This window comes from Somniosus microcephalus, chromosome 9 (assembly GCF_052327205.1).
Source record: "Somniosus microcephalus isolate GS21.2 chromosome 9, FLI_Smic_1.0, whole genome shotgun sequence".
Lineage (NCBI taxonomy): Eukaryota > Metazoa > Chordata > Chondrichthyes > Squaliformes > Somniosidae > Somniosus > Somniosus microcephalus.
In genome coordinates, this window is record NC_140995.1 from 238,485,055 (window position 1) to 238,509,995 (window position 24,941).

A 24,941-nucleotide genomic window follows, 5' to 3' on the forward strand; every position below is an offset into this window, starting at 1 on the left:
TGAGTGAACTCGCCGACAGGTGAGCGAAACCTTCAGGAGGCTGGAACACGCAGAACGGTGCGTGCCATAGTGCTACGACATTAACACAACAGAGGGTGAAGAGTTACTGCGTTGACCACTGATCGGTGAGGCCAGCAACTTTCACGTGGCTGATCGCGGCCGCAGGATGCCCTTTGGACCCGTCCTCGATGTGTGCAGCGTCAGTAGAGGTTTGCGTTTGTTAAAGGGAAAACTGGAGAAAGGGTGGCAACGGTCCAGGTTGTTGTTGCTTTCAGGAGGGGTCAACTCTGCCTGGAGGGCGGCAACACTTGTAACTGTTGTAGATTTAGGAGAACACAGCCGGGAGGGCGGCACGCTTTTTATTCACGCCGAATCGTGTAGTAGGTAACACAACCAGCAGGCTGAAGGGCTGGTGCGTCATCGGCGGAGAAGGAGTTGTCGTTTTTCACGAGGGATAGGTCCTCGTGGTTCGCGAGGGATGGGTCCTCGTGCGCGAGGAGTGCGTCCTCGTGTTTCGTGGGGGTGAGTCCTCGTGGTATCCCCGCAAGGCGCGCTCCAATTTTGTGGGCCCGAACATGCTGTACCCCACGCTTGGAGAGATGTATACTTGCTGTTGCTTTGGACATAGAGGCGGGCGATCCGTGTGGCGGTAGGAAAGACGAGTACGGGGACCGTAAGCAAGTGCGTGGTCGGCGCTGCATCGATGTTCTCGTCGAACGGGGTTTCTACCTTTATAAAGCACAAGGGAGACTGTGGCTCCCTGGATTGCGGTCGCGACAGCAAAACGGCTGGTGCTTCCATGGCGTGCTTCTTTTGTGAAAATTGTTCACAAAAAAACGGGGTCCGGTTGAATTTTGTCCGTGTCAAACGGGATCTGCTCCAGGCTGCGCTTACCTTGCGAATACGTTTGCAAAGACGGGGTCGCCTTTGGAGGAATCGGTGTCAGGCGGTTGCTGTTCCGTGGTTGTTCGTCGGTTGTGCGTCGGTCATCTTGTGGGAAGACGAGGTTCAGGCATGCGTTGCTACCGTGAAAATCGTTCACGGATACGGGTTCACCAATTGTAGTGTTGGAATTGAAGAGCTCCCATACTCACATCGTTGGGTCACCAATGTAGCGATTCGTGTGCATCGCCACTAAATAATCGAGTTCGACTTCGACGAACTATAAATAAGTTGTTTATTTACAGGAACAGATTAAATACAACAGGTAAGGTAGCAGGTAAGATGGCTGACTGTAGGAGCACCGTGGTGTAGGTCTTTCCCCAGCGGGGACGCCACGAGGACTGACTAGAAGTTTCCGAGCTCAACTGCTAGCAGGTTCCGAGCTCAACTGCCAGCAGGTTCCGAACTCAACTGCTAGCAGGTTCCGAGCTCTACTGCCAGAAGGTTCCAAGCTCTGACGTCATGACGTCATCATGCAGAGTACAGGAATGAAGCCTGAGTGCAGTAACAGATACATTTAAAGGTAAGTTAAAGGGAATTATGTATCTCAATGTAAGGGACAACCGGTGGTACCGCCACAGTATCATGCAACTAACAAGATGGTAGAAGATGAACCAGATGGGCCTTGTGCTTTTTTTGTCCAGTAATTTCTATGTTCCTATGTTTCCTACTTTCCTAATATTTCTTTCTGTGTTTTGCAAGTTTGGCTGGATGTCAGTTTATGTTCCTATTGTTGAATATTTCTATTTGTTATTTATAGATCATATAAAAATAAATTAGTTAATATAAAGGATGACGACAATAATAATGATTTGTTACTTGATATAGTTATGTAATCAATTAATTATTTATCAATTAGATTACTTCGAGCCACAACATATCAATATTAATCATTAGCAAGTGACGGAGTGTCAGGCAAACATAAGGATCAGAAAAATATAACTTTTAATTTTCATGTCAGCATAAAAGTTTAAATTCTTAAATAATGGGTGCTAAAGGGTGCCAGAACACTATTCATCCCTCCGTGGAATGGCAAATACAGTGGAGGAATAGGGACTGATTTAACAGTTGATATAAACCAACAGCATAAAAATGCAACAAACTGGAATTAAAATATAAATATAAATTCTTTCAACATACCAAGTCATCAAATATGTCCCTCTGGTGAACATGAATGGTAACAAGAGTTTCAAACTGGATTCTCTGAAACTTAGTCAGGTCGTGTGTTGTTTGGCTGATAAGAGAGGTCAGCATCTCCAAGAACTTCTGATTAGTTGTTTGCATAATCTTTTTACTGTCTTTTGCCAACTTAAGAGCTTCCTCTGAGTCCCGTGTCCACAGTATTTGGATTGCTAGAATTCCTATCTGTAGGCAGAAAAGGAGACAGACTATATGTGCAAAAAAAATTAAGCAGAAAAATAATCCAGTGTGACTGGAACTTATTGTTAGTGGAAAGGAAGCAGAGGCATTTTCTTTCGAGAACTCTGTTGGCAGTCCTAAAGAGGAATATAAAAATGGGCACAAAATTGGGATTGGTAGCGACCATTGTTTGGGTGCTACGGGTGCCGTTTGGGTACCAAAATGGCGTCTGATGCGTGCGAGCACACTTGTGGGGCAAATCGTGCCAGACACCATGTTGGTGAGGGCGTTAGAGCACGTACTGTGAAAATGTTGATGTCAGTGTTGCCATTTAGGAGCTCAACGCTCCAGCCAACAACCTCTCTTAACTTCACACAGCTGGACACACGTTCAGCAGCAGGAACGACCCCCCCCCGCCCAGCAGCGCTATTTAAAAGGAATCATCATCTACTTACAGGTTAGCTGCTGGTTTATTTCTTCTGGCTATTGCTACGATTCTACAAGTGTTTGGTGCTATCTATAGTTGTTTCAAGTTGCAAAAGTCGACAGGGAGTGGTGTGGCAGGTGCTGAAGGACTTTTTGCTGATTTCTGCACAAACCAGTTGCTGCTAGAGATGGGTGCACTTGGAATACGGCACGACTTGGAGAATGAACAGAGACTATGCATGTAGTGTATGTACTTTGCAGAAGGAACTATATTCTGCAGCCCCTGTATACTGCAGTACCAGTAGTGACCACCCCTGTATATAAGCCTGTGTAGTAACATTTGCATAGTAGTTCCAGGTTGTCTCCATTCAGTAAAGACATGTTATAACCAACTCCTGCAGTCCATGTCTCAATTATACACGGACATAATACTGGCGACGAGCAGATACGAACTTACCTACAGTCTGCACCACCTCATGGGGATCCATCCCTGAAGCAAAGTTATCAGAGGTCGAGGCCAGAAGGAAGAAAGAAACAGAAGAAACGGGCGTCAACCGTGGGCATCCGCCTCTGAGTCAGCGGAGTTGAAGATTTGCAGGAGAGGCTGTCGAGAGCGGGGCTTGGTTATCCTGTCAATGGTGCTTCAGCTAATCGGGCTGGTGGCAGGTAGTACACTGATCCTTCCTGGGCTGCGGCGGTCTAGAGCCCGAGCGGGTGGCTTTGCAACGGGGCCGATGCAGCGTTGTCGGGAAGAGGAGAGAGAGAGGGTGGAGCACACAGGGCACGGCCGGTGCTACGAAGCCGGGCAGCGTACAGACCCGAGAAGAGGGAGGCAAGTGTCCCGCAGCGTTGTTCTGACGACGGGGAAATAATAAAAATTAAACGCGCAGAAAGCCGCGAGGAGCTGCAGTTTGCCACGGGAACCACGGAGAGCGGCGTTAGCAGCAGCGCGGGGGGAAGTGCGCGAAGACCATAGGGCGTCGCCATCAAGGCATAAAACGCCAGCAACAGCGCTAGCAACAGCGGAGAAGACAGAAAGCGCGGGAGGCGCCATTTTGTTAAATCGGGGAAGAAGGCAAAGCGCGGGAGGCGCCATCTTAGATTTCCAAGATGCCGAAGACTGGCTGTATCACTGCCTTCGATAATGCAACAGAAGACTGGACCACGTATGTGGAAAGAGTTGAGGTATATTGCGAGGCAAACGAAGTAGCCGATGAGAAAAAGGCATCGGTACTGCTAAACTTAATGGGCGCAAGAACGTACGGCCGATTGCGGGACCTGATTACTCCAGCCAAACCGAAGGCGAAGAGTTTTAACGAAATTGTTGCTATCCTACAGGAACACCTAAATCCTACACCGCTGCTGATAGCAGAAAGATTTAAATTCCACAGGAGAAATCTGCATAAAGATGAGAGCAATGCTGATTACCTTACGGAACTATGCAAGCTATCAAAGCACTGCCAGTTCGGAGCAGGACCGGCAGATACCCTACGGGACAAATTTGTCTGTGGACTCCTGAGTGAAGGAACCCAGAAGAGGTTACTCTCAGAGAAAGAGCTGACGCTAGATAAGACTTTCGGCATGGCAGTATCGTATGAAGCAGCAGCAAGGGGAGCTGCGGAAATACAGCAAAAGCCACAGGAATACGGCACCCACGAAATGTCACGGGGATTTGCAAAATGTTATCGCTGCGACAAAACAACCCATGACCAGAAGGACTGCTGGTCCAAGGACAAAATATGCAGGCAATGCGGAAAGATGGGACACATTGCACGAGTTTGCAGGTCATAGAGTCATAGAGTCATAGAGTAATACAGCACGGATAGAGGCCCTTCGGCCCATCGTGTCCGCGCCGGCCATCAAGCCCTGTCTAATCTAATCCCATATTCCAGCATTTGGCCCGTAGCCTTGTATGCTATGGCATTTCAAGTGCACATCCAAATGCTTCTTAAATGTTGTGAGGGTTTCTGCCTCCACAACCCTTTCAGGCAGTGAGTTCCAGACTCCAACCACCCTCTGGGTGAAAAAGTTCTTTCTCAAATCCCCTCTAAACCTCCCGCCCTTTACCTTGAATCTATGCCCCCTAGTTATCGACCCCTCTACTAAGGGAAAAAGCTCCTCAGCATCCATCCTATCTATGCCCCTCATAATTTTGTACACCTCAATCATGTCCCCCCTCAGCCTCCTCAGCTCCAAGGAAAACAAACCCAACCTGCCCAGTCTCTCTTCATAGCTGAAGCGCTCCAGCCCTGGTAACATCCTGGTGAACCTCCTCTGCACCCTCTCTAACGCGATCACATCCTTCCTGTAGTGTGGCGACCAGAACTGCACACAATATTCCAGCTGTGGCCTAACCAGTGTTTTATACAGCTCCATCATAACCTCCTTGCTCTTATATTCAATGCCTCGGCTAATGAAGGCAAGTATCCCATATGCCTTTTTTACCACCTTATCCACCTGTTCCGCCGCCTTCAGGGATCTGTGTACTTGCACACCCAGATCCCTCTGACCCTCCGTCTTGCCTAGGGTCTTTCCATTCATTGTGTATTCCTTTGCCTTGTTAGTCCCCCCAAAGTGCATCACCTCGCACTTTTCCGGGTTAAATTCCATTTGCCACTGTTCCGCCCATCTGACCAACCCATCTATATCGTCCTGCAGACTGAGGCTACCCTCCTCGCTATTTACCACCCGACCAATTTTTGTATCATCCGCGAACTTACTGATCATACCCTTTACATTCATATCCAAGTCATTAATGTAGACCACAAACAGCAAGGGACCCAGCACCGATCCCTGTGGTACCCCACTGGCCACAGGCTTCCAGTCACAAAAACAACCTTCGACCATCACCCTCTGCCTTCTGCCACTAAGCCAGTTTTGTATCCAATGTGCCAAGGTCTGGGAAGAAGACCAATGACAACAAAAAGGCTACTAAGGAACCGTACAGGAAAGTACAAAAGATGACGGACAGTAGTTCCGAAGACCAGATGAGCGATAGTGAATCCGGGAACAAGAGACTAAGCTGTCTCAAACTTCACAACGTAATCGCAAAAGAGGATCACCGAACCATTTGGGTCACCCTCACGATAGCAGGGTCCCAAGTCAAAATGGAATTGGATACAGGATCAGCTCTAACCATCATGAATCGACGAGACTACGAGCGGCTATTCTCACACATACCCTTGAAAGAGACATCCATTGTCTTGAAGACGTATACGGGGCAAAAAGTATACCCCAGAGGGAAAATAAGGGTGCCTGTCGAATAGAACGGCAAGGAAATACAGAAATTGTATCTGTACATACTGCAAGATGGTGGACCACCGTTATTGGGACGTGAATGGATCAGAAAGATAAGTTTAGACTGGCACTCCATTCAGGCACTGGCGGTGGCTGGTAAAAAGGAGGACGACGTCACTCCTGGACGATTGTCAACAATGTTAGCTAACGCCAAAGAGGTATTTCAACAAGAACTGGGAACTCTTAAAGGCGTAACCGCCTCGATAAAAATAGAAGAGAATGCAATTCCCAAGTTTTTCAAAGCAAGACCGGTACCATATGCAATTCGCCCAGCCGTTGAGGCAGAGCTGGAGAATCTGGAGAATGCAGGCGTGTTATCTAAGGTAGACTGGAGCGAGTGGGCGACACCCATCGTTCCTGTCATGAAGAAAACGTTAAACAATCAGTCTGAGGAGCCAAGGAAGGTTCGCATCTGTGGGGACTTCAAGGTGACAGTGAACCCAGTCCTTCACACAGTACAATATCCTCTTCCGAGGATAGAAGATATCTTCGCCTCACTAACTGGAGGGAAGCGTTTTACAAAAATTGACCTTGCACAAGCATATTTGCAGCGGAGGTTGAAGAATCCGCTAGGAAGTATCTCACGATAAACACTCACAAAGGTCTTTACCAGTATAATCAACTGGTATTCGGAGTAGCATCAGCTCCGGCGATATGGCAAAGAGCGATGGAACAAGTCCTGCAAGGGATTCCGGGGACTCAGTGTTACTTGGACGACATCCTAGTGACAGGTGAAGATGACAGTGAACACCTTGCCAACCTAGAGCAGGTGCTCACTAGACTACGTGAACATGGGCTACGAGCCAATCGCCTCAAGTGCGAGTTTTTTAAGAAACAGATATCGTATTGTGGCCACGTGATTGATGAAGAGGGGTTACATAAGTCCCCTGACAAAATTGAAGTGGTAGTTAAGGCTCCAGCGCCTGAAAATGTGTCGCAACTGAGGTCATTCCTCGGATTGGTGAATTACTACCATAAGTTTTTGCCGAATTTGTCCATAATTCTGCACCCACTGAACGCCCTACTACAAACGGGAGTAGCATGGAAATGGAGCGATGAATGTAAGCGGGCCTTTCAGAAGAGTAAGGACCAAATCACTTCAAGAGAAGTATTGGCTCACTACAACCCATCACTACCGATAAGACTGGCGTGTGATGCATCTCCCTACGGCATTGGGGCGGTACTGTCACATAAATTCCTTGATGGTTCAGACAGGCCGATAGCTTTTGCGTCACGCTCGTTAACTTCAGCCGAGCGTAACTACGCCCAGATTGACAGAGAGGCCCTCAGCCTGGTGTGGGGGGTGAAGAAGTTCAATCACTACCTGCACGGACAGAAATTTACTCTACTAACTGATCATCAACCTCTTGTCTCCATTTTCAACCCTCAGAAGAGCGTACCGATAATGACAGCGCAACGGCTACAGAGGCGGTCCCTTTTCCTACGGGCACACCAATATGACATCGAGTACAAAGGAACTAAACAGCATGGGAATGCTGATGGATTGTCGCGCCTACCGTTGCCGACGGTGGAAGAAGAACTTGCAGTGGATCCAGTGGAGATATTCCACTCGACCATAGTCGAATGTCTCCCTGTGACGAATGCAAACATAGAAAAGGAAACACGAAATGACCTGACACTCTCCTGGGTCTATGATTTAACGGTGAAGGGATGGCCAGCACATGGCGAACCACTGCTGCCAGCATTCTCGCCGAGAAGAGAACAGCTGTCAGTGGGCAGAGGAACCTTGATGTGTGGATCCAGAGTAGTAATTCCACCCAAATTGAAGGATAGAGTGCTCAATGAGCTTCATGAGGGTCATCTGGGAGGGGTAAAAATGAAGAACTTAGCCAGAGCGTTTGTGTGGTGGCCGGGAATCGATAGAGAAATCAAAGAGATGACCAAGAGCTGTACAGGATGCCAGAAGGTCCAAAACGCCCCACCACAAGCCCCTCTACATCCATGGGAGTGGCCCTCATCTCCATGGCAAAGGGTGCACATTGATTTTGCTGGTCCATTTATGGACTCGATGTTTTTAATTGTGGTGGATGCACATTCAAAGTGGCCAGAGGTAATAAAAATGTCCTCAAACACCACAGAAAAAACTATCACAGTCTTACGAACCATATTCGCCAGGAATGGGCTGCCTGAACAGATTTGCTCCGACAATGGACCACAGTTTGTGTCTGAAGAGTTCCGGAGGTTCTTAAAGAACAATGGTGTTAAGCATTACACATCCGCCCCATATCATCCAGCCACTAATGGATTGGCCGGGAGGTTCGTTCAAACATTCAAGAAGGCTATCAAGGCAATGTGTAATGAAGATATACCCCTACAACACAAGGTGGATAACTTTTTGTTTGCCTGCCGGAATGCGACACATGCGGTTACCAACCAAACTCCAGCCATGATGTTCTTCAATCGAAGACTACGATGCCGCTTGAATTTGGTTAAGCCAAACATCAGAAGAGATGTGGAGAACAGGCAGTTTCAGAATATGAATGAAAGGCCAACCAGGAGTTTTAAGATAGGTCAACCAGTTTTGGCCCAGGACTACCGCACAGAGAAATGGCAGCCAGGAACGATCTGTGCACGGCAAGGACCTCCAATGTATACCGTGGACGTTGGAGAGAGCATTGTAAGACGCCATGCTGACCAGATTCTAGAGTCACTGGGAAACGTCAACTCCACACCACGATCTGATACACCTGGCGATGAAACCGAAGTACCAATTGCATCTACCTCAGAATCGGTGATATTGGAAGCAGACGAACCAAACAACGACATTGATCCCGGCTCAACTTTGCCAGAAGAACCTGATACCCCAAAGAGGCGTTATCCAGACAGAATCAGGAAGCCTCCTCAAAGACTGAACTTAACTTCAACTAATGTATCTAGCAACTGTAATTGTAAATATGTTATTTCATTGTTAATCAAATGTTATGTACTGTTTAGCTAAAAGGGGAGGAATTGTAGTGTATGTACTTTGCAGAAGGAACTATATTCTGCAGCCCCTGTATACTGCAGTACCAGTAGTGACCACCCCTGTATATAAGCCTGTGTAGTAGCATTTGCATCGTAGTTCCAGGTTGTCTCCATTCAGTAAAGACCTGTTATAACCAGCTCCTGCAGTCCGTGTCTCAATTATACACGGACATAATAATGCAGAGCAGGATAAGCTATGGGAAGAGGGAGAGGGGGAGAAGGCCTCTCAGCAGGAGGCCATATCTTGCCAGGGTGTTCAGGGAGCAATTCTCTGACTGAACCTCAGTGAGGAACAATGTGTGAGATGTCTGCGCTTCAGTAAGGTCGTCCTCAATGAAATCTACCACCTGCTGCAGCCACAACTGCAACCGCAGAGAAGGGCAAGGACCTCATTGCCAGTAGCTGTGAAGGTGACTGTGGTGATGAACGTTAATGCGTCTGGCTCCTTCCAGGTTGGAGATGGAGATATTTGCAACATCTCACAGTGTTCCGTCCACTGTTGCATAAAGGAGGACACTGAGGCTCTCTATTCAAAGAAAGCTCAATACATTTCATTCCCTCTTGCCAAAGACAAGCAGGTGGAGTGAGCACGCGGCTTCACTAGGTTTGCAGGCTTCCCCATGGTGCAGGGTGCCATTCACTGCACACACATCGCTTTGTGGGTGCTGCATGTCAACTCTGCCCTATACCAGAACCGAAAGGGATTCCACTCCCTCAATGTCCAGCTGGTATGTGACCATAGGCAGCACAGCACGCAGGTCAATGCCCGATATCCTGGCAGCAGTCATGTTGCCTTCACTCTGCGGCAGTCCGCTGTGCCAGTTGCATTTGAGCAACCATAGAATCATAGAATGGTTACAGCACAGAGGAGGTTATTCGGCCCGTCGAGCCCGTGCCGGCTCTCTGCAAGAGCACTTCAGCTAGTCTCATTCCCCCGCCCTTTCCCTGTAGCCCTGCAATTTTTTTCCTTCAGGAACTTATCCAATTCCCTTTTCAAAGCCATGATTGAATCTGCCTCCGCCACCCTTTCAGGCAGTGCATTCCAGATCATAACCACTCGCTGTGTAAAAATGTTTTTCCTCATGTCACCTTTGGTTCTGCCAATCACCTGAAATCTGTGTCCTGTGGTTCTCGACCCCTCCGCCAATAGGAACAGTTTCTCTCTATCTACTCTATTTAGACCCCTCATGATTGTGAACACCTCTATCAAATCTTCTCTCATAGGAACATAGGAACAGGGGTAGACCATTCAGCCCCTCCAGCTTGCTCCGCCATTCAATGAGATCATGGCTGATCTGTGACCTAACTCCTAACTCTCAATCTTCTCTGCTCTAAGGAGAACAACCCCAGCTTCTCCAGTCTCTATCTATGTAACTGCAGAACCTCATCCCTGGAACCATTAATGTAAATCTTTTCTCCACCATCTTGAATGCCTTCACATTCTTCCTAAAGTGCAATGCTCAGAATTGGACATAATACTTCAGTTGTGGCCAAACTAGTGTTTTATAAAGGTTCATCATAACCTCCTTGCTTTTGTACTCTATGCCTCCAGTTATGAAGCCCAGGATCCCGTATGCTTTTTTAACTGCTTTCTCAACCTGCCCTGCCACCTTCAACGATTTGTGCACATATACCCCCCCAGGTCTCTCTGTTCCTGCTCCCCCTTTAGAATTGTACTCTTTAGTTTATATTGCCTCTCCTCGTTCTTCATCTCAAAATGTATCACTTTGCACTGTTCTGCGTTAAATTTCATCTGCCACGTGTCTGCCCAGTCCACCAGCCTGTCTATGTCCTCTTGAAGTCTATCACTATCCACCTCACTGTTCACTATACTTCCAAGTTTTGTGTTATCTGCAAATTTTGAGATTGTGCCCTATATACCCAAGTCCAAGTCATTAATATATATCAAGAAAAGCATTGGTCCTAGTACTGGCCCCTAGGAAACACCACTGTATACCTTCCTCCAGTCCGAAAAATAACCATTCACCACTACTCTCTGTTTCCTGTCACTTAGCCAATTTCATATCCATGCTGCCACTATTACTTTAATTCCATGGGCTTCAACTTTGCTGGCAAGCCTATTATGTGGCACTTTACCAAACGCCTTTTGGCAGTCCATGTACACCACATCAACTGCATTGCCCTCATCAACCCTCTCTGTTATCGCATCAAAAAACTCAATCAAGTTAGTTAAACACGAAATAACAACAGAAACCACTGGAAGAACTCAGCAGGCCAGGCAACATCCGTGAAGAGAGAAACAGAGTCAACGTTTCTGGTCGAAGACCCTTCGCCAACTCTTTTTCCGGTACATTGATGACTGTATCAGTGCCATTTCCTGCTCTTGCCCTGAACTAGACAATTCCATTCACTTTGCCTCCAATTTCCACCCTTCCCTCACCTTCACTTGGTCCATCTCTGACTCTTCCCTTCCCTCCTCGACTTCTCCGTCTCCATCTCTGGGGATAGGTTATTGACCAACATACACTACAAGCTCACTGACTCCCACAGCTACCTGGACTACACTTCCTCCCACCCCGCCTCCTGTAAGGACTCTATTCCATTCTCCCAGTTTCGCCGTCTCCGCCGCATCTGCTCCGATGATGCCGCCTTCCACACCAGTGCTTCCGACATGTCTTCCTTTTTCCTCAACTGAGGATTCCCCTCTACTGTGGTTGACATGGCTCTCGACCGTGTCCATTCTATCTCCCACACTTCTGCCCTCACCCCTGCCCCTCCCTCCCGGAACCATGACAGGGTTCCCCTTGTCCTCACCTTTCACCCCACCAGCCTCCACATTCAATGGATCATCCTCCACCATTTCCGCCACCTCCAATGTGATCCCACCACCAAATGCATCTTCTCCTCCCCTCCCCTTTTAGCATTCCGTAGGGACCGCTCCCTCCAAGACACCCTAATCCACTCCTCTATTACACCCAGCACCCCTTACCCTTCGCCCGGCACCTTCCCATGCAAGCATAGGAGATGCAACACCTGCCCTTATACCTCCCCCCTTCCCACTGTCCAGGGCCCCAAACACCCCTTCCAGGTGAAACAGCGATTTACTTATACTTCTTGCAATCTAGTATACTGTATTCGCTGCTCTCGATGTGGTCTCCTCTACATTGGGGAGACCAAACGCAGATTGGGTGACCGCTTTGTGAAACACCACCATTCAGTCCGTAAGGGTGACCCCGAGCTTCCGGTCGCCTGTCATTTCAATTCACCGCTCCATTCCCACTCAGACCTCACCGTCCTTGGCCTCTTGCATTGTTCCACGGAAGCTCAGCGTAAGCTCGAGGAACAGCACCTCATCTTCCGATTAGGCACTTTACAGCCTTCTAGACTCAATATCGAGTTCAACAATTTCAGATCATAACCTCGGCCCCTATCACATTTTTTATATATTTTTTATCCACACTTTTGGTTTGTGCCTTTTCCTTTTTTTTCTCTCTCCCACATGGCAGCTGTCTTTCATTCTGCCAGCGCATTTCACACTTCATCTAGAGCCATCCTTTGTCTCTTTACTTGTCCTATTACCATCTCGTCTTGCCTTGAATATCTCTTAATGTCTCTTTACCTCTCCCGACCTTCCCTTTTGTTCTTTCATCCACTCCCCCATTTCCCAGCCCCCAAACTTGCTTCTTAATCTGTTTCATTTCCTGCTTTTTTCTCAGTCTTGATGAAGGGTCTTCGACCTGAAACGTTGACTCTGTTTCTCTCTCCACGGATGTTGCCTGGCCTGCTGAGTTTTTCCAGCGTTTTCTGTTGTTATTCCGGATTTCCAGCATCCGCAATATTTTGCTATCGTATTAGTTAAACATGATTTGCCTTTAACAGATCCATGCTGGCTTTCTTTAATTAATCCACACTTGTCCAAGTGACTGTAAATTTTGACCCGGATTATTGTTTCTAAAAGAGTCCCCACCACCGAGGTTAAACTGACTGGCCTGTAGTTGCTGGGTTTATCGTTACACCCTTTCTTGAACAAGGGTGTAACATTTGCAATTCTCCAGTCCTCTGGCACCACCCCCGTAAGGAGGATTGGAAGATTATGGCCAGTACCTCCACAATTTCTACCTTTACTTCCCTCAGCATCCTAGGATACATCCTATCCGGTCCTGGTGACTTATCTACTTTAAGTACAGACAGCCTTTCTAGTACCTCCTCTTTATCAATTTTTATCCTATCCAGTATCTCAACTACCTCCTCTTTCACTATGACTTTGGCAGCATCTTCTTCCTTGGTAAAGACAGATGCAAGGTACTCATTAAATACCTCAGCCATGCCCTCTGCCTCCATGCGTAGGTCTCCTTTATGGTCCCTAATTGGCCCCACCCCTCCTCTTACTACCCATTTACTATTAATATGCCTATAGAACTTTTGGATTTCCTTTGACACAATGGAAAAATAAAAGCCTCCAGAAAATAAACATTCCAAACCAAATTTATAAATGAAATCATGGCATTTTGCATACAAAAGTCAACTAATTACCCTTGTGCATTCCCTTAGTGCTCATCTTCCCTGTGCCTTTGCCTGTCTTAGTGCTTCTAAGCAGTGCTACCCCAGTGGCTGCAGTGTAGTTGGTGGAAGGTTGCTGATTTTCAGTAGAGGAGACTGCAGATGGTCTTGGAGGATGACCTCAAGCAGCTCTGGGCATAGAAGACACGGCTGCGGACTGCACCATTTTGGCATGGGCGGCAGAAGTCGCAGCTGGCTGGCTGACAGGCGGCAGCAATGGCATTGGTGGAGTGGCAGGGGTGGGAGGACGAATGCTGTCTTTCTGACAGAGGACAGCAGGTTCATGCTTCATGGAGCCACTTCTAGTCCCTTGGGGTGGTGTCTCAGCAATCCAAGTAATCTGTTGGAGAACAGATTTCTGTACTGCTGTGACACCCTGCTAGCCCATTTGCACACTGTAATTCACAGCCATGATGACGGCATTCTGAGCTTGTATGGCAGAAAGTTGACCTTTCATGACAGCAGTTTGAGCGTCCAGTCCAGCACTGCAGCACTCAGATGTTGGGTGGCTGCTGCTTGTGCTGCAATGGAAACTGTGACATCAACTGTAAGACGCTGTATCATGGTTGGGTCCACAAGTGTGCAAATGGAGTTGGCCACCACTTCCATGCTGAAAAGGATGGGCTCCAAGCTCTGCGCAAAGTCCTGTGCCAAGTTGGTGCTGGACTCCTCCATGCTCCTTGACATTGACTGTAGGCTTTCTGGCAGGCTTCCCAATGCACCATCAGCATTCTTCTGTAGGCTGCCCCAGCAAAGTCCTCATCTGAGTCCTCTGCAGAGGAACCAGCCTGCAAACTCGCCCTTCGATGAGCTGGCACCTGCGTTATCCAATCCCCCAGCCCTGGCTTAAGGCCATTCATGCCTGATATCTCACCACATGCAGATCCCGCCTCTAATCTATCCTCTAAGATACGCGCACTGTCAGCTTTTGACTGGTGGCTGTGAGTGTGAAATCAAGTGACAGTGCTGTGTCTTCAGCATCACTTTCTTGTTGGTGTTCCTCCATTGCCTGGCTAGGTTGCACCTTTTGGCTATTTGAAAGGAAACAGGCACAAGGGTAAGGTTGCGGTGCGGGGAAGGGGGGAAAGTAAGTGGTGCATGCTTACACCATCTGCAGCTTGTAAATCAGAACAGAGTGTGGGATGGGGGCTCATGGGGCTGGAGGTAACATATTAGCATGGATTCAGGATTGGTTAACAGACAGAAAACAGAGAGTAGGGATAAACGGGGCATTTTCAAGTTGAGACTGTAACTAATGGGGTGCCGCAAGGATCAGTGCTTGGGCCTCAGCTATTTACAATCTATATTAATGACTTAGATGAAGGGACCGAATGCAATGTATCCATGCTTGCTGACGATACAAAGCTAGGTGGAAAAGTTAGCCATGAGGAGGACACAAAGAGACTGCAAAGGGATATAGACAGGTTAAGTGAGTGGGCAATAATCATAGAATCATAGAAATTTACAGCACAGAAGGAGGCCATTCAGACCATCTTGCCCATGCCATCCGAAAAAGAGCTATCCACCCTAATCCCACTTTCCAGCACTTGGTCCGTATCCTTGCAGGTTACGGCACTTCAAGTGCATAGCTAAGTACTTTTTAAATGTGATGAGGGTCTCTGCCTCTACCACCCTTTCAGGCAGTGCGTTCGAGAGCCCCACCACCATCTGAGTGAAGAAATTTCTCCTCAAATCCCCTCTAAACCTCCTACTAATTACTTTAAATCTATGCCCCCTGGTTATTGACCCTTCTGCTAAGGGAAATAGGTCCTTCCTATTCACTCTATCTAGGCCCCTCATAATTTTATACACCTCAATTAGGTCTCCCGTCAGCCTCCTCTGTTCCAAAGAAAACAACCCCAGCCTCTCCAATCTTTCCTCATAGCTAAAATTCCCCAGCCCAGGCAACATCCTCGTAAATCTCCTCTGCACCCCCTCTAGTGCAATCACATCCTTCCTGTAATGTGGTGACCAGAACTGCAAGCAGTATTTTAGCTGTGGCTTAACTGGTGTTTTATACAGTTCAAGCATAACCTCCCTGCTCTTATATTCTAAGCCTCGGCTAATAAAGGCAACTATCCCGTATGCCTTCTTGACCACCTGATCTACCTGTCCTGCTACCTTCAGGGATCTGTGAACATGCACCCCAAGGCCTCTCTGATCATCTGCACTTCTCAGTGTCCTACCATTTATTGTGTACTAGCTGGAGTGCCCGGCGGTGCCGAGGGAACTCAAGAACCCTGTGCCAGACAGAGAGAGGGGGGGAAGGAGAGAGAAAGGGGGGAAGGAGAGAGAGAGGGGGGAAGGAGAGAGAGAGAGAGAGAGGGAAGGAGAGAGAGAGGGAAGGAGAGAGGGAGAGAGGGAAGGAGAGAGAGAGGGAAGGAGAGAGAGACAGAGAGCGAAGGAGAGAGAGAGGGAATGAGAGAGAGACAGAGAGAGAGGGAGAGAGAGACAGAGAGAGAGAGAGAGACAGAGACAGAGGGAAGGAGAGAGACAGAGAGGGAAGGAGAGAGGGAAGGAGAGAAAGGGGAAAGGGGTGGGGGAAAGTGGTGGGGGGAAAGGGGTGGGGGAAAGGAGGGGAATGGGGGGAAGGGAGGGGAAGGGGGGAAGGGAGGGGAGGAAGGGAGGGGAAGGGAAAAGGGGGAAGGGAAAGGGGGGAAGGGAAAGGGGGGAAGGGAGGGAAGGGGGAAGGGGGAAGGGAAGAGGGGGAAGGGAAGGGAAGGGGGGAAGGGAAGGGGGAAGGTGGGGGGGAAGGGGGTGAAGGGAAGAGGGGGGGAAGGGAAGAGGGGGGAAGGGAAGAGGGGGGAAGGGAAGGGGGAAGGGAGGGGGTGGAAGGGGGGAGGGGGGAAGGGGGTGTGTGGGAAGGGGGTGTGGGGGGGAAGGGGGGGTTGGGGGGGAAGGGTGTGTGTGGGAGGGGGAAAGGGAGGGTGGGAAAGGGGAAAGGGGGGTGGGAAGGGGGTGTGGGGGGAAGGGGGTGTGGGGGAAGGAGGGGGGAAGCGGAGGGAAAGGGAGGGAGGGAGCCAGCAGACCCTCACCCCTCTGCCAGTGTTGAGAGTTGTGCTGCCAGTGGTTGGAGAAGGCTAGGCCCCGGAGCCTCGGGCACCCGCACTGACATGGCCCAGCCGAGCCCAGTGCCCCGGGCAGCCCAAGCTCCGCAGCCGCCGTTCGGCTGCAGGCCACAAAGCAACCGAGCCCAGCGCCGGTGATGGCTCCACGGAGCTCCGTACCGCCCCGCCAGCCTTTACAAAGATGGCGGTGGTGGCTACGCTCGGCTCAGTCCCGCCCCACCAGCCTTTACAAAGATGGCGGCGATCGCGGGCCGCTTGTTGAGTGGGACGGGAGGTGCCTAGCTCAGGCGTGGCTGGGGAGAAGAGGCCGAGGCTTCGAGGCCTGCAGGTGGGGTAACCCTGGAAGGTTGTGGCGCCCGGCGGAGGTAGCGAGTCAAGAGGAAAAAAAAGGGTGAAAGGTAGGAAAATTAATGAGGTTAGAGAAAATATTTACAAATTAATTAACTTTTTAAAAAAACAATTTAATTGTGTTTTAAAAGCAACTTTTTTTTTGCTGGAAATCTATATTTGAAAGTAAACACGCAGAAAGTGGGAAAAATAAATGAATAGTTAGGAATCAAGATGGCAGCCACTCACCTCAGCTCAGAAGGATTAGGCCCGCCCACACATGCAATGAAATGCCCCCCATGCTGCACAGATTGGTCAACCATCAAGTTAATCCCCTGTATGATTGGTCAACCATCACGTCACTCAACGCTAATGAGCGGAATGTTGCCTTTTTTTAACCTTTTTTGTATACTGTCCGAACAATTTTTGTCTGACCAAAAAGTAAACATTCCTATTAGAGTCCCCTAATGATAAGCCTTCTTTTGATATAACATATGTGTAGGTACGCTCTATAACTTTTGATTGTATAGCCGGACAGACAGAAAGACAGACAGAAAGACAAACGGACAGAAAGACAGAAAGACAGACAGACCGGTTTATATATATAGATAGATTCCCTTGCCTTGTTAGCCCTACCCAAATGCATTACCTCACACTTCTCCAGATTGAATTCCATTTACCACTGTTCTGCCCACCTGACCAGTCCATTGATATCTTCCTGCAGTCTGCAGTTTTCTTCTTCCTTATCAACCACACGGCCAATTTTTGTATCATCTACAAACTTCTGAATCATACTTCCTACATTCAAGTCCAAATCATTGATATATACCACAAAAAGCAAAGGACCCAGTACTGAGCCCTGCAAAACCCACTGGAAACAACCTTCCAGTCACAAAAACACCCTTCAACCATAACATTACTTAAAGGGTTGACGGGGGATAGGCAATGGCAAACATTCCAAGATCGCATGGATGAACTACAGAATTTGTTCCTTCCTGTTTGGCATAAAAATAAGACAAAAAGGATGACTTAACCGTGGCTAACCAGGGAAATTAGGGATAGCATAAGATCCAAGGAGAGAACATATAAATTGGCCAGAAAAACCAGCAAACCTGAGGATTGGGAGCAGTTTAGGATTCAGCAAAAGAGGACAAAGGGATTAATTCAGAGGGGGAAAATAGAGTAGGAGAGTAAGCTTTCAGGGAACATAAAAACTGATTGTAAAAGCTTCTATAGATATGTGAAGAGAAAAAGATTGGTGAAGTCAAGCGTAGGTCCCTTGCAGTCAGAATCAGGGGAATTTATAATGGGGAACAAAGAAATGGCTGACCAATTAAATACATACTTTGGTTCTGTCTTCACAAAGGAGGACACAAATAACCCCCCAGAGATGTCAGGGAACATAGGGTCTAATGAGAGGTAGGAACTGAATGAAATCAATATTTGTTGGGAAATGGTGTTAGGGAAATTGATGGGATTGAAGGCCGATAAATCCCCAGGGCCTGATAATCTACATCCTCAGGTACTTAAGGAAGTGGCCCTAGAAATAGTAGATGTATTGCTGGACATCTTCCAAAATTCTATAGACTCTGGAACAGTTCCCATGGATTGAGGGTAGCTAATGTAACCCCACTATTCAAAAAAGGTGGTAGAGAGAAAACGGGGAATTATAGACCTGACATCGGTAGTGGGGAAAATGCTAGAGTCCATTATAAAAGATGTAATAGCAGAGCACTTGGAAAAGAGAGACAGGATCGGACAAAGTCAACATGGATTTACAAAAGGTAAATCAGGCTTGACCAATCTACTGGACTTTTTTGAGGATGTAACTGGTAAAATAGATAAGGGAGAACCAGTGGATGTGGTATATTTGGACTTTCAGAAGGCTTTTGATAAGCTCCCGCACAAGAGATTAGCGTGTAACGTTAAAGTGATTGGGGGTAAGGTACTGACTTAGATAGAGAACTGGTTGGCAGACAGGAAGCAAAGAGTTGGAATAAACGGGTCTTTTTCCGAGTGGCAGGCAGTGACTAGTGGGGTATCGCAGGGATCGGTGCTAGGACCCCAGCTATTCACAATATATATTAATGATCTAGACGAAGGGATTAGATGTAATATCTCCAAGTTTGCAGACGACACAAAGCTGGGTGGGCGTGTGTGCTCCGAAGAGGATGCCGAGAAACTCCAGTAAGATTTGGACAGATTGGGTGATTAGGCAGATGCATGGCAGATGCAGTATAATGTGGAAAAATGCGAGGTTATCCACTTTGGTGGCAAAAACAGGAAGGCAGCTTATTATCTGAACGGCAATAGATTGGGAGAAGGGGAAGTGCAACGAGACCTGGGTGCCCTTGTGCACCAGTCGCTGAAGGTAACCACGCAGGTGCAGCAGGCAGCTAAGAAGGCAAATGGTATGTTGGCCTTCGTAGCGAGAGGATTCGTGTACAGGAGCAAGGATGTCTTGCTGCAGTTGTACAGGGCCTTGGTGAGACCACACCTTGAGTATTGTGTGCAGTTTTGGTCGCCTTATCTGAGGAAGGATGTTCTTGCCATGGGGGGAGTGCAGCGAAGATTCACCAGACTGATACCTGGGATGGCAGGAATGACTTATGAGGAGAGATTGGGTCGATTAGGCTTATATTCGCTGGAGTTTAGAAGAATGAGAGGGGATCTCATTGAAACTTATAAAATTCTAACAGGACGAGACAGACTAGATGCAGGAAGGATGTTCCTGATGGCGGGGGAGTTCAGAACCAGGGGTCACAGTCTAAAGATAAGGGGTAAGCCATTTAGGACAGAGATGAGGAGGAATTTCTTCACCCAGAGAGTGGTGAACCTGTGGAATTCTGTACCACACAAGGTAGTTGAGGCCAATTGATTAAATATATTCAAGAAGGAGTTAGATATATTTCTTAAGGCTAAAGGGATCAAGGGATTTGGGGAGAAAGCAGGGACAGGGTACTGAATTTGGATGATCAGCCATGATCTCATTAAATGGCGGAGCAGGCTCGAGGGGCCGAATGGCCTACTCCTGCTCCTATCTTCTTTGTTTCTATGTTTCTATAACCCTTTCTTTCCTGCCTCTGAGCCAATTTTGGGTTCAACTTGCCACTTTGCCTTGGATCCCATGGGCTTTTACTTGCGTGATCAGTCTGCCATGGAGGACCTTATCAAAAGCCTTGCTAAAATCCATATAGTCTACATCAAATGCACTACCCTCATCGACCCTCCTTGTTACCTCCTCAAATAATTCAATCAAGTTAGTCAGACACAACCTTCCCTTAACAAATCCATGCTGACTGTCCCTGATTAATCCGTGTCTTTCTAAATGAAGATTTATCCTGTCCCTCAGAATTTTTTCCAATAATTTTCCCACCACCGAAGTTAGGCTGACTGGCCCGTAATTGCTCGGTCTATCCCTTTCTCCCTTTTTAAACAACGGTACCACGTCAGCAGTCCTCCAAACCTCTGGCACCACACCTGTAGCCAGAGAGGATTGGAAAATGATGGTCAGGGCCTCTGCTATTTCCTCTCTTACTTCTCTTAACAGTCTGGGATACATTTCATCCAGGCCTGTGGATTTATCCACTTTCAAAGATGCTAAACCCCTTAATACTTCCTCTTTCACTGTTTATTTCATCTAATGTTTCACACTCCTCCTCCCTGATGGCAATGTCTGCATCGTCCCTCTCTTTTGTGAAAACAGACACAAAGGGGTCGATTTTCTGTCAGCCATCGGCTGATTCCCCACCCCGGCCGACTTTCGGACCGTCCTTTCCCCGCGACCCAAATCAGTCCCGGCCGCCGCTGGCGGGACTGGTCGTCGGAACACTAATGACCAATTATTACCTTGTTGAAGTAGATTTTCCGGGGCCGTTGCGAATTTGGGGCTTTCCCCACATCAAACACGCCTGCGGGGAACCCCGCTGATGAGACCTGGCGTGAAGCTTGCCAGCTTGCTTGCTTGCAGCTGCAGGTCAATCGGAGAAGCTGCGATTTAAAGGGACAGCACTTGTATGTTGAAGGACCTTGTTGTTGCAGGTTTGGGGCTACTTCTTCAAGGCTTAGGCACAGCTGTGGAAGGTTGGAGCCTCACACACTTCTCCAATGCGATCTCCTGGGAAGCTCCTCTCGCCACCCTCACTCGCGCTTCCTCAGCGGAGGTATCTACGAGAAGCATGGGACGCCTTTTTTTCCTTCCCTTCTTGCCATTCGAGGATCTCCAGCAGCAGAGGCAGCAGCCGCAGAACCAGGAACAGCAGGATCAGCAACAGGAGCACCAGGCTGCTGCTCACTCACCTGAAGCTGCACAGGCCAGAAGGGGCCAGTGCTTGGAAGTGGCTTGAGAGCACCTTGCTGCGTTTTAGGGGGCCATGGGGACCCGTTTCTGCACTGGCAGTCCTACTCAGAAGGACTTCCATGAAGATCTGGTTTCTCTGTTCAACAGATGGCCAACGCTCCTCAAGAGATGTCATTCTTTTATGAGCACTCACCATGTTTTCCGTACCCTGGCGAGTTACCTCCTCCATGGAGGTTGCCAACCTTTCCATGGTGATGCGTTCATGCGCCAATGACGCCACAAAGGCTCTGCTCATGGTCACTATGGACTCCTCCATTCATTACACACTCGCAGCGACTCTGGAGACAAAACCTGCCAGAGGCTCCTGCATCTGTGCATGGAGATCCATCACCTCTTCTCTTGCGGATGGACCCAGAGGCAGAGGGTCGACATGCAGCGCAGCTGAGCTGAGCTGGCAGAGTCCTGCGCCCTCTGACGAGGACTCTCCACTGCTGTCCCTGTCTCCAGAATCTGCTGAGGCTCACTTCTGAGCTGTGAAACACCAGGTGACAACACTACTCTATGTCCCGAAGGTCCCCCCGAGGTGTGAGTGTCTGCGCTGGTGCTGGGTGCACTTACTTCTGCTGACGCTGCGCCCTCAGAGGTTGGAGCTACCTCTGAGGAGTCTTGCTGCACAGCCTCTTCCTCCTCCACAGTGAGGACGGGGGCTCTGGATGGTACTGTGGGGGAGTAAAGGAAGGAATTAGAGATGTAATGCCAAGGTTCCTCTGGTGACTCCCAGCGAGTTGGCAACTGCTGACACCTGCATCCATGCAGCATTGGTCTCAGTGGGAGGCCTCTTCCTCCCTGACCTAGGGAAGAGGACCTCCCTGTGGGCCCTAACCCCATCCAATAATGCCTGCAGTGAAGCCTCGTCGAATTTGGAGGCAGCTCGGGGTCTGGCACTGGCCACAGCTGCTGCAGGCTCCTCTGCCATCCTGTATGGTTCATTTGGAAGCCTTCAGAGGATGCAGTGCTTGCTATGGACCTTGAAAGCACCATGAATGATGACATCATACTGCGGGGATTTCTGACTCAAATTGGACAATTAGCAAGGCTTCCCACATGCTGGGAATTAATTGGCCACTTGAGGGAAAATTGCGTGGAGCTGGCTGACACTTTTTTATGTGTGTCAGAAACCCCACATTCGGGGAAACCCGACCATTTCCCACACAAGCCGAAAATCGGGGCCAAAGTATTCATTAAGAAACATACCCATGTTTCCGCTTCCACACACAGGTTACCTTTATGGTCCCTAATAGGCCCTATTCTTACTTTAGTTATCCTCTTGCTCTTAATGTATTTATAAAACATCTTTGGGTTTTCCTTGATTTTACTTGCCAATATTTTTCATGCCCTCTCTTTGCTTTCATAATTTCCTTTTTAATTTCACCCCTGTACTTTCTATCCTCCTCTAGGGTTTCTGCAGTATTGAGCCCTCGGTATCGGTCATAAGCTTTCCTTTTTTTCTTTATCCTACCCTGTATGCCCCTTGACATCCAGGGAGATATAGATTTGTTAGTCCCTCCCTTTTACTTTGAGACAACATTCTTGCTCTGAACTCTCACTATCTCCTCCTTGAATGCATCCCACTGCTCTGACACTAATTTACCTTCAAGTTTCTATCTCCAGTGCACTTTGGCTAAATCACCTCTCAGCTTAGTAAAATTAGCTGTTCCCAATTGAGAACTTTTATTCCTGGTCTGTCCTTGTCCTTTTCCATAACTACCCTAAATCTAAATGAATTATGATCACTACCACCAATATGCTCTCCCACTGATACCCTTTCCATCTGCCCAGCTTCATTCCCTAAAACTAGGTCCAGAACCGCCCCGACTCTTGTTGGGCTTGCTACATACTGGCTAAAGAAGTTCTCCTGAATGCATTTTAAGAATTCTGGTCCCTCTATGCCTTACATACTAATTTTATCCCAGTTAATATTAGGAAAGTTGAAATCCCCTACGATTACTAACCTATTTTTGCACGTCTCAGAAATTTGCCTGCATATTTGCTCTTCTATCTCTCTCTGACTGTTTGGGGGTCTATAATACACTCCTAGCATTGCGATTGCCCCTCTTTCATTTTTCAGTTCAGCCAATATGGCCTCATTTGATGATCCTTCAAAGATATCTTCCCTCCTCACAGATGTAATTGATTCTTAAATCAATATTGCGGCTGCCCCTCCTTTTTTATCCCCCTCTCTATCTCGTCTGAAAACCCTGTAACCAGGAAAGATAGGTGGGAGAACAAGATGTGATGAGTACACAAAGAGTCTGCAAAGGGATATAGATAGGTTAAGTGAGTGGGCAAACATTTGGCAGATGGAGTACAATGTGGGAAAATGTGAGGTTATCCACTTTGGTAGGAAGAATGAAAAAGCAAAATATTATTTAAATGGAGAGAGACTACAGAATGCTGTGGTACAGAGGGATTTGGGTGTCCTTGTACATGAAACACAAAAAGTTAGCATGCAGGTACAGCAAGTAATTAGGAAGACAAATGGAATGTTGGCCTTTATTGCAAGGGGGAGTATAAAAGTAGGGAAGTCTTGCTACAACTGTACAGGCATTGGTGAGACCACACCTGAAGTACTGCGTACAGTTTCGGTCTCCTTATTTAAAGAGGGATATACTTGCATTGGAGGCAGTTCAGAGAAGGTTCACTAGGTTGATTCCTGAGTTGAAGGGGTTGTCTTATGAAGAAAGGTTGAGCAGGTTGGCCTATACTCATTGGAGTTTAGAAGAATGAGAGGTGATCTTATTGAAACATATAAGATTCTGAGAGGGCTTGACACGGTAGATGCAGGGAGGGTGTTTAACCTCATGGAGGAATCTAGAACTAGGGGTCATAGTTTCAGAATAAGGGGTCACCCATTTAAAACAGAGATGAGGAGGAATTTCTTCTCTAAGAGGGTCGTGAATCTTTGGCATTCTCTACCCCAGAGAGCTGTGGAGGCTGGGTCATTGAATATATTCAAGGCGGAGATAGACAGATTTTTGAAAAACAGGGGAATCAAGGGTAATGAAGAACAGGCAGGAAAGTGGAGTTGAGGCGAAGATCAGATCAGCCATGATCTTATTGAATATCGGAGCAGGCTCAAGGGGCCGAATGGCTACTCCTGCTCCTATTTCTTATGTTCTTATGTTGAGCTGCCAATCCTGCCCTTCTTTCAGCCATATCTCAGTAATGGCTATAATATCATACTCCTACGTGTCTATCTGTGCCCTTAGCTCATCTGCTTTATAATAAGGAAGCAGATGGAGTATAATGTGAGGAAAGATGAGGTTATTCACTTTGGTAGGAAGAATAGAAAAACAGTATACTTTTTTAATGTTGAGAAACTATTAAATGTTGGTGTTCAGAGAGATTGATGTGTCCTCATGTAGGAAACACAGAACATTAGCATGCATGTACAGCAAGAATGGTTCCAGGGATGAGGGGCTTCAGTTACGTGGATAGACTGGAGAAGCTGGGGTAGTTCTCCATGGAGCAGAGAAGGTTGAGAGGAGATTTGATAGAGGTGTTCAAAATCATGAGGGGTCTTATCAGAGTAGATAGAGAGAAACTGTTCCGATTGGCGGAAGGGTCAAGAACCAGAGGACACAGATTTTAGGTGATTGGCAGAAGAACCAAAGGCGACATGAGGAAAAATGTTTTTACGCAGCGAGTGGTTATGA

The 24,941-nt window shown here is 47.8% G+C and overlaps 1 protein-coding gene across 1 annotated transcript in view; it reads right to left on the reverse strand.

Moving 5' to 3' along the window:
* LOC147113152 (dynein axonemal heavy chain 8-like) overlaps window positions 1–24,941 on the reverse strand; it is a 1,456,516-nt gene that overhangs the window by 1,084,665 nt on the left and 346,910 nt on the right. The window contains exon 14 of the mRNA XM_085998053.1: window positions 2,083–2,307. Coding sequence (XP_085854179.1) covers window positions 2,083–2,307 — 225 coding nt within the window. The remainder of the gene's footprint in view (window positions 1–2,082; window positions 2,308–24,941) is intronic.